This window comes from Pezoporus wallicus, unplaced genomic scaffold (genome assembly GCF_028554395.1).
Source record: "Pezoporus wallicus isolate ANWC-B61680 ecotype Strahan unplaced genomic scaffold, APGP_CSIRO_Pwel_v1 contig_7731, whole genome shotgun sequence".
Lineage (NCBI taxonomy): Eukaryota > Metazoa > Chordata > Aves > Psittaciformes > Psittacidae > Pezoporus > Pezoporus wallicus.
In genome coordinates this window covers 1209269-1219187 of record NW_026635361.1, presented here as the reverse complement: position 1 = coordinate 1219187, position 9919 = coordinate 1209269, and the positions used below count along the sequence as shown (strand labels likewise).

The window sequence follows — 9919 nt, the reverse complement described above, 5'->3', positions numbered from 1 at the left end:
GAGCCCTGCATTAAGGCAACAGGATTCCCAGCACCTTTGGTCCCAGAAGCAACCAGAGCATCCCTGCCCGGGCAGCACCTCCAAATCCAGGCTGTCTCCTCCCCTCCCAAGGAGGTGGCATCACCGGAGACACCCCCGCTGCCCCCCCCCCAATAAAAAGATGCCAAAGGGGTTAAAGACTACAGAGCTTTCTATTGCTAATATGCGATTTACGTCCCTTATACAGCATTTATGGGCCCCTGCCTTTATTCCAGCATTGGTTTCCCTTAGGAAATGGGATAAAACCCAAAAGATTAAGGAAAAGTTAAGTATAAAAAAATATTTCAAAGTCTCATTCTTGCTTCCCCTCCTCTTAACATGAAGAAATGAGGGGGTGGGGGGGATTTCTCTCTTTCTGGGGGGTCTCGAGGAGCTGCTGATGGGCTCTGGTGGGACAGAGGAGCCAGCTCAGGCACTGTGTTGAGAGGGGGACAGAGGTGGGGGCAGGTGAGGTCCCTCTGGCCCTGCTCCCATCAAGATCTGGAAGGAGACAGAAAGGAAAGAAGAAAAATAATCCCAGGATTTGGGGAATGCATTTAGGGAAAGATTTAAAAATGCTATTTTAAAGGCAGAAGGGGTGGGGGTGGGGGGGGGTCTCTTAAAAGTCATCTTCCTTCTTCCCTGGAATAACCAGGAAATTCAGTATACAGGGAGTGAGACATCAACCCCCAGCTCCCCCACTCGCCAAATCCAGTTTCTTTTTGCTGCTGAAGGAGAAAAACTGGATAAAAGGGAGGAAAAAGGGGCCTGAGCCCTATACCTGGGGGGTTTTGATGGCTAAGAGAGCAGAGAAGGGCAGATGGAGAGAGGACAAACAGACATCTCCTTACTGGGAAATCTTGCAGTTTGTCGTGGAGACGTAGCGCCCGGTGTAGTGGATGTTGCACCTCACCACGTTGTTGGTGAAGTCCGACTCCAGGACGATGTATTTGGGGTTCACTTGAACCTAAAAGCGGGGGAAAGGGAAAGGAAAACACTGTAAAACTTAGTGAGAGCGGGGATGAGAAGCACCTAAACCCATGTGAAGGGGATGGCACCGAAATAGGTGCGCGGTCCCAAACTCAACCACAGAATCAGAGTCAACCAGGTTGGAAAAGCCCTTTAAGCTCATCCAGTCCAACCATTCCCAGCACAGCCAAGGCTACCACTAACCCATGGCACTGAAGGCCTCATCTACATGGACACTTGCAGGGAGGCCAACTCCATCACTGCCCTGGGAGCCTGTGCCAACGCCTGAGCACCCCTTGGTTGAGGAGATCCCAAGGTGACCCCAAATTGGTACTGTTTGCCCCCAGAAGTCTCCCCCCAACAACCCCGGCCACCTTTAGGACGTAATTCCCTGGCTGCACGTCGGTGATATCGATCCACTGGCAGTCGATGTCAGCGTTGTAGGTGTCGTAGCACCCCGGGCTCAAGCCCTGCAGGGACAAAAGGAGGTTCAGGGTGTGCTGGGAGGGGGGGGGGATATGATGACGCCCCAAGATGCTCCTTGAGCATCCCCGCAATGAACCTGGGTGTGGGCTGTGCAGGCGTAACGCTTCAGGTTGCCAAAGTCACAGGTCGTGTCCTCCAGGCAGAAGCTGGCCTTGTGGCCCTCAGCCACCTTCCTCCCCGTGGTGGCATCCAGCAGGTCGTAGTGGCTGAACTCATCCATGCTGTGGTAGTGCCTGGGGAGGGAAAAGGAGGGACAGACAGAGTGACACCCCCCCCCAATGGCATCATCCCCTCCCTCCCCAGCTCTGATTTTGGGGGGTCACCATCAACCCTGGCTCCACACCAGCTTTCAAGCTTCCTCCCTGGGGACATATGGGAACAGGGTGCCCAGAGAAGCTGTGGCTGCCCCATCCCTGGCAGTGTTCAAGGCCAGGTTGGACACAGGGGCTTGGAGCAAGCTGCTCTAGTGGAAGGTGTCCCTGCCTGTGGCAGGGGTTGGAGCTGGATGGGCTTTAAGGTCCCTTCCACCCAATCCATTCCATGATTCCATGATTCTATTAATTGCAGGACCCCGGTGGCTTTAGGGCTAAAGAAGTGAATTAGGTGATGCCCCCCTCAACCCCAGAGATCTCAAGGCAAAGCCACAGAAGGGGCAGAACGTCCTTTTGGAAGCCTCCAAAGTGGGATGGGCAGAGGGGCCTGGGGACACTCACTGGTGGCAGCTGTGCCATTCCCAGCTGTGCCGGGGCCGGCTGGGCAGGAAGTCGGCCGTGCCCTGGTTCTTCACACGCTGGGGAAACCTCAGGAGCACCCGCACGTCGTAGTCGGTGGTTTCCGGGGTGTAGGCAGTGCTGGGGACACTGCAGGGTCACTGCTTCTGTCCCCCGCCCCGGGGAACAGGAGACCCCCAGTGCCCCTGAGGAGGAAAACCCCCGGCGTTTCCTCCATGGGAAAGGGAATTCGGGAAGAAGAAGGAGGGGAGAGAAGGTCCCGGCCCTGCAGCACCCACCAGACGCCTCCCTTTGGCCTCCTTTGCTCTGTGCTCTGTGCTTTGCATCAAGCTTCCCTCAGCTCTTTGCTTCCCCCTTCCCTCTTTCCTTCTCGTCTCCTTCATCCTTCGTCCCCTTCCCCTTTCTTCTTTCCTCTTCTTTCCCCTTTCCTTCTCCGTCTTCCCCCCCATTCCATTTCCCTTTCCTTTTCCCTATTCTTCTCTCCCCTTTCCCACTCCCTCTTCTCTATCCTTCCCTTTCCATTCCCCTTCCATTTCCCTTCTCTTTCCCTTTCCTTTCCTCTTCTCTTTTTTCTTTCCCCTTCCCTCCTTTCTATCCTTCCTTTTCCTTTCCCCTTTCCTCTTCCCTATTTTTTCTTTCTCTCCTCCATCCTTCCCCCTCCTTCCCCTTCCTTTCCCCCTTTCCTGTTCCCCATCCTTCCCTTTCCCCATTCCTTCTCTCCTCCATCCTTTTCCTTCATCCTTCTTCCCTTTCCCCTTCCTTTTCCCTATCCTTCCCTTCCTTCCCCTCTCCACCCTCCATCCTCCTCCCCATCAACACATCCCCCAGCCACCCTCACATCTCTCCTCTCCAGCTCCCCCCCTTACCCCAACTCCTCGCTCTGTCCCCCCAAGTCCCGGCTCTATCCCCCCATGTCCCCCTGGCCCCACAGCTGCTCCTACCTGGCCAGACACTTCTCCTCGGCAGCACAGCGCAGGGAGTACAGGTGAGCTCGCTGCACATAAGTGGATGCTTGCACATAGTTGGGATCTGGCACCAAGTCGGGGAGCCCTGCAGGAAGATGGGAACAGCCCTTGGGGATGCAGCAGCCCCCTCTGGAAGCAGCCGGCCCCAGCCTCGTGGGGTCGTTTTGCTTGGGCCACCCCCATGCTGTTTCAATCCCAAGCTGCGGATCCTCCCTTCCCCTCCTCTCCCCCCTGGCTCCCTCTGTCAAATCCCAAGCCTCCATTTTCCTGCAGAGGGATTGCTCAACCCGGCCTCCTGGAAGCGATTCCACCCGGCCCTGGCTGCTCTGCAAAGAGTTATTGGGGTCCCCCCCCCGAGCCCCCTGGCTCCCATCCTTATGGCAGCAGGGGCAGGGGGTGACATGATTCCACACCCCTCCCCCGGAAATGTGGGGTCCCTATTTCCTGCCCTGTTTCCTGAGTTTCACCCCAAAATAGGGGTGAAAGTGGGGGCTCTGCTAACCCCACCCCCCTCTGCTCCCCTCCCACACCATTATCCTTCCTCTCCTGTAATTCCCAAACGAACCTCCCAAAATGAGCTGGGGACACACAGAAACAGCCAGAGGGACAGGCCGGGGCTGCCTCACTTTCCAAAAGCGTTCCAAAAGAGCCCAACAACTCCCTTTCGCACCCCCAAAGGATCCTTCACAGCCTCCGGCCTGGCAAGCAGCTGGAATCAGCCCCTCAAGAGGGACCAGGATGGAGGAAGAGGGTGGGGATGCTCCCAGGCACTCCAAGCCTCAGTTTCCCTCCTCACAGTCCTCTGCAAAGCCAAGCCCTACTCCATAGCGACCTCTGCTTACCATGAGCATCCCTCCTTCCTGCAAGCTTTCCGGTCTGTCCCATCCTCATCCCTGCTTTAATCTCCATTCCCATCCTTGTCCTCATTCTCACCCCTTTCTGTGTCCCTCATCCTCACCCTTCATCCCCTTCTCCATCCCCATCCTAATCCCTATCCACATTCTCATCCACTTCTTCATCCCCATCATCATGCTCATCCCCATCCTAGCCCTCATCCTCTTCTGCATCCCCATCCTCATCCCTTCACCATCCCCATCCCTATTTTCATCCCGATCCCCAACATCATCCTCACTTCTCATTCCATGCCCATTCTCATCCTCACCCCTGTTCCTCATCCCCTTCTGCATCCCCATCTCCATCCTCACCCCTCATCATCCTTATCCGTGTCCCCATCTCCTTGCAAGGGACCAGGGGGCTCCAGCCACACCGGCTCCTCTGTTTACACCCGGCCAGCTTCCCATTTCCTCTTTCTTTCCCCTTTTCCTCCCCTTTTCTCCCTCTTTTTCCACGGGCTACAAGAACAATGCCTCCTTGTTTCTTGGCCTGCCTTCCCTCGAGGGATCACGTCACTCCATTGGAGCTCGTTTCCTGCCCCGCTTGCTTGGTCATCGCTGCTGATGTAATACCCGGGGGGGGGGGGGGGGGGGGGGGGGGGGGGGGGGGGCACACACCAGGGGGAAACCGGGAGAGCTTGGAAAAGCTTCCCCCCCCCATCCTTAAAACCATGGATCCTAACAAAAGTGATGGGAAAGAGCCCTGGCCGCGTCCCGCTCGCGGGAGGAACATTTGCCATCGTTTATAAACCAGCTTTTCCTCCCCGCTGGTGTTTAGAATAAGTTCTTGGACGCTCCAGAGAGAAACCCGACTCCTTTCCCAATGGGAAGCTGGACTTTCCCCCACCGTGCAGCTCGCCCTGCACGGCCCCCGTTGTTATTGTAGGGTCTCAGGCCTGGTTTTCGCCTCAGCGAAGGGTCAAACCGCTTTGGCAGGACCCGGCCTCAGCACCCTGCAAATGTCCCCTTGTCACAACAAGGGCACCAAAGTGTCCCCATCCGGAGGCTTTTTGCTGAGCCAGCACTTTGGCATCTCCTGCCCCCCGTGGTTGCCTCGCAATGGGACAACCACAGCAAGGAGGTGTTTGGTTTTCCTCCTCCGGCCCTCAGCTGCCCCCGGGAGCTGCCAGAGGAGATTTCCTTCCCATTCCCCATGGAAAGTGCAATAATAAAGCGAGGCAGGCCCGCTCCCTGATGCTGTTTGTGCAGGTGTGCCCGGCTCAGCCCAGAAATCCCAGCTCCAGCAGTTTTCCAAGAGGCAGGCTGCTTCCCTCCCTGCGCCTGGCAGGGATGGCTCCCTGCCCTGGAGATGGAGGGAACACCAAAGGGGTAGCTGTGAGCAGTAGGGATGGGGATGTGGGGACACACCGAGTGACTGAGGTGCACGCCTTCATCCCATCCCCATAGCATCCCTCCTCCAGCACTTCCTGACACCCCTCTTCATTCCACCCCATCCCATCCCATCCCATCCCATCGCCATAGTATCCCTCCTTCAGCACTTCCTGACACCTCTCTTCATTCCATCTCATCTCATCTCATCTCATCCCATCCCTACAGCATCCCTCATTCAGCACCTCCTGACACCACTCTTCATCCCATTCCATCCCATCCCCACTGAATCTTCTCAGGATCCGCAGTGGTTGCTAAATGCTTGAAGACAGCAAGAAACTCCAACCCAACCCCATTCCTAAGCTCACAAAAGGGAGACTTTCCCAGCCAGATTGCCACCTCCTGGCCCAGGTGCCTCATCCATGGGTGGCAGCATCTTCAGGCGCCACCGCGACTCAAGCTTAGTGGGTACCAAAATCCCCATCACCCCATGGGGTTTCCCAAACCCTTCCCATTCAAGAACCAACCCCCTGGTGACCTATTTGCATGAGGGCAAGGTGAGAAACCTGCTGGAGACAGAGGAAAGCAGAGGACAGGGGTCCAGGGTGGGGTGAGGAAGCCCCTGGAGATGCCTCCTGGGGGTTGGTTGAGAATGAGGAGCACCAGTGGGCACCGGCACCTTGGCTGAACTCCACCAGGAGGGGTGGGCTACCTGCCCCCATGGCTGAGATGCCACGTGGACTTCACCTTCACCACCCAAGGCCTCCTTTGCATGAGATGATTCTGCCCCTGAGCAAGACCTGGGTGACGCTGGGGTCTCTCTGCAGCAGTCATGAGCAGGACACGTGAAGACTTTTGGTGTCCCCATCTCCTTGCAAAAGCCTGGTCTGATGCATTTATCCCCCTCCACTGATGAAGCCATGGGAGGTGCTCCTCTCCCACCTCCACCATGACCTGGCCACCTATAGATTTAGGGGTGGAAAAGATCTCCTTCCTCCTTCTCCATCCTTCTTCCCTTTCCTCTTCTCTTTTCCCTACCCTTCCTTCTCTTTCCTTCCCTGTCCTCTTCCAAGATGTCTTCATGGGCTGGTTTGGATGGAGGAGCCCACCGTGCTCCCACCAGCCCAAATAAAAAGCCTCATAAAAGCCAGTGGGATCTAATTGCTTTATTAACCCCCCAGGTGCCCCAGCGAGAGGCCAGGAATGCCGCACATTCCTGGCGGAGCCGGCTGGGATTAGGAGGCTCTCAAAGATCTTAAGGCACATAATTACCATCTGATTCGGCTTTATAAAGTGTTTTGCCCAATTAAGGAGCCTGCCTGAAGGGTGGCCCTGCGGTGGAGGGGTTCTGGTGGCCTCCAAGGAGGTGACAATGTTTGGCTGCACAGAGCAGCAGGTGACCCGGAGGAGAGGCCAGGCAATGGGGTGGTCCCAGGGACTCACCTCCCTGGGCTGCTCGGATGCTCTGTATTCCCTGATGAAGAAGGAGGCTGGGGGCTCCTACACTGAGAGGTCAGTGTCCCATTGATGGCCAACAATGAGGGCTGTCCACCTCGAAACCCTGGGCAGAGCCACAGCACCATCACCTCCTGGCCCAGCTTCCAGGGATCCTTGAAGGACACAGCCTTTGCCAGCAGGAAGATGCTAAGCTTGGCAGGCATCTTCCCATTTCCCTCTGTCACCTCGGGTCATCTGCAGGGCAGCCATCCCGGGAGACACGGGACTGCCAGCATCCCTCATCCCTGCATCCATTGCCCCTGCATCCCTCATCCCTGCATCCATTGCCCCTGCATCCCTCATCCCTGCATCCACTGCGCCTGCATCCCTCATCCCTGCATCCATTGCCCCTGCATCCCTAATCCTCCCATCCCTCAGCCCCGCATCCCTCACCCTGCGGGAGCAGCTGCTCCCAGTGGTGCAGGCAGAGATCCAGAGATCCAAAGGAAGATCTTCTCCTCACAAACCCTGATCCCAAGCTCTTTTCCCACACGGCTGCGGCGGGGGCAGCCAGACCTCGGGCTGACCCGGCTGCTCTCGCTGTGTTTGCTCACTCGCACGCAACGGGGCAGGGCTGGGACAAACGCTTCCCCTGGGGAATGGGGTTTTCTCAGAAAGCAGGGATGGGGCTGGCTGGGTCATGGGGTCAGACGGGGCAGAGGCTCCAGCTGAGATGGGTTTCCCAAGGGACAGGCCGGGAACAGATCCCCCAGGCTGCTGCTCCTCACACCCTCCAGCTTTGCTTCCAATTCCACCATGGAGCAAAAACTGCTCTGGGCAAGGCTCAGCCAAAAGCCACAGGATTTCATCAGGATCAGGGTCAGTAGGACATGAAATGACGGTGTCCCTGCTGTGACCTTGGTCCCTTGCTGCAGCCCGATGCATCCGTAGGGACAATCGGCTCCAGGCAAGGCAGCACGGACTCACCTGGGAAGCGAGCATGCACAGCATGACCCAGGACACACTATCCTACTCCAGGAGCATGGGCTTCCCCCAACACATGTCATCCAGCCACCCCACAGATACAGGACATGGCATATGGCCCCCCAGGAGGCAGGATGGCCTGGGATGCAGGATGGCCTGGGACACAGGATGGCCTGGACACGGGATGGCCTGGGACATGGCACAAACCCACCCCAGAACCAGTGTCTCCTCCATCCCACAGCACAGACCCACCCCATGAAGATGGGATGAGCTGGAACACGGCGTGGACCCACCCCAAGCCCCACCAGGACTTGCTCCTTTGCACCCCTTCCCTTTCCTCCCTGGTTTTTGACCACCTCAAACATCATTCCCCAACAGTCCCACAGTGGGCCCTGGGCCACATTTGCCCCTATAGACAGCATCCCTGGAAAGCAGCTGGCACCGGCCGTAGATGCAGAAGGCTCTGCCCTCAGGGATACCTTCTCCCTTAGGCACCCCCAGAGCATCATCCCACCCTGGGGAGCTGCCACCCACCCCAGGGCCCCCTAAACTCACCCCGTCCACCATGGCTGGGCCTGTAGACGCTTCCCACGCTGACCCGGGCTTGGCTATCAGGGACGGCTTGTGGAATCTCGGGGTTCCTGGCAGGCAGGTAGGGCTCGGGCCGAGGGACCCCATAAGGCTCCAGCGCCCGGAACGGCGGCTGCGGCTCGTAGGGTGGGTACTGCCCCCCGTACCCGGCCCCGGGGGGTGCCTGGAGGTTATCCGCCGATGCGATGCCGTGCCCGCCGGGTTGCTGGTTGCCGTACGAGTCCGGGCTGCCCTGCTCCGGCGAGCCGCCCGCATCGTGGTACAGGCTATGGGAATACCGGCGGTCCAGCCCATCGACCGGCTGCGGGGCGGCGGGCACGTAGGGGCGTTCGGCCGCCGGGTAGTACCCCTGGGCTCTATAGGGGCTCTGCTCCTCCCCGTAGTCCTCGTAGCGTTGCCGGGGTTGGAAGGGGTACACCACGCTGGCGCCCGCCGCCGCCGAAGCCACGGCCGCCCCGCCGGTGCCGGTGCTGCGGTAGTAGGTGTACGCCTCGTCGTACACCCGGGGGGCCTCGTAGGGCTCGTACTGGGGGGCGAAGGGGAACTGGGGGTACGCGGGCTGCCCGGCGGAGGCGAAGGCGAAGGAGGAGGATGAGGATGAGGAGGAAGGCTGGCGGGAGCGGCCAGCAGGCCGGGCCCGCTGCGAAGCGGTGCCGTCGCCCACCGGTCCCTCACGCCAATTGTCGGGCACCTGCCCGAAGCCGAACGGGTGCCGCGTCTGCCCCCGAACCGTCTCGGAGCCCGGGCGCGGCGGTACGGCCGGTGCCTGCCTCCGGACGCTGCCCGCTCCGCCGGTCACCGCTCCCGCCAGCAGCAGCCGGCTCCCCCCGGGTCTCTCCTGCCCCGCCGGTACGTACTCGGCGCCGCTGTTCAGCAGGCTGTAAACGCGGCCGTTGTTCTCCCACTGGATCAGCTGCCTCCACGGCTGCCCGCCGCCCGCCTGCTGCTGCCCGGCCGCCAGCAGGCACAGCCCGCAGCCCAGCGCTGCCCACAGCCCCCACGCTCCCCGCCGGGCCATCCCGGGAGCGCCTTCCCCCCGCAGCGCCGCCGCCAGCCCCGGCCCAGCGGCTCCGGGCCCGGCGCAGCGGCCGCGCTACCGGCGGGGACCGGGGACGGGGAAGCGGCGCTGCCGGCTCCTAGGAACCGCCTCCGGCACCGATCCTGCCCTCGGGAGCCGGGAGGAAGCGCTGCGGGGTGCCGGCACCCGAGGTACGAGGCTTCCGCTCCGGATCAAACCCCGGAATTTGGGGTTGTTTTGCAGGGTTTTTTTTTAAACCCTGGAATGATACACGCCTTCAAACATTTGGGGGGAAAACGGCGGGTTTTGGTCCTAGGAACCGCCTCCGGCACGGATCCTGCCCTCCAGGGGCCGGGAGGAAGGGCGGCGAGGTGCTGGCTGCACGCAAAACGCATCCATTCGGGACAAACCCCCGACTTGTTTGGCTTTTTCACTTTGTTTCAGCCTGGCACGGAGCGCGCCTTCAGGATTTGGGTCGAATTCGGCTGGTTTCGGTCT

General features: G+C 59.4%; 1 protein-coding gene across 1 annotated transcript; it reads right to left on the bottom strand.

Moving 5' to 3' along the window:
* Nucleotides 1-391: 391 nt before the first annotated feature.
* On the bottom strand, nucleotides 392-9677 carry LOXL1 (lysyl oxidase like 1). The gene is made up of 7 exons (XM_057421192.1): nucleotides 8368-9677; nucleotides 3146-3254; nucleotides 2187-2324; nucleotides 1550-1706; nucleotides 1362-1457; nucleotides 870-985; nucleotides 392-519 (listed from the first exon to the last, which is right to left on the bottom strand). The coding sequence occupies exons 1-7, from the start codon at nucleotides 9419-9421 to the stop codon at nucleotides 513-515; spliced, it is 1677 nt and encodes a 558-aa protein (XP_057277175.1). The 5' UTR covers nucleotides 9422-9677; the 3' UTR covers nucleotides 392-512.
* Nucleotides 9678-9919: the final 242 nt, after the last annotated feature.

Coding starts and splice junctions, on each gene's coding strand:
- LOXL1 (XM_057421192.1), bottom strand. CDS start 9,421: ATGGCCCGGCGGGGAGCGTGGGGGCTGTGGGCAGCGCTGGGCTGCGGG. Junction 1,458..1,549: donor CCTGCACAGCCCACACCCAG/GTTCATTGCGGG, acceptor TTGTCCCTGCAG/GGCTTGAGCCCGGGGTGCTA. Junction 986..1,361: donor CAGGGAATTACGTCCTAAAG/GTGGCCGGGGTT, acceptor CCCCGCTTTTAG/GTTCAAGTGAACCCCAAATA.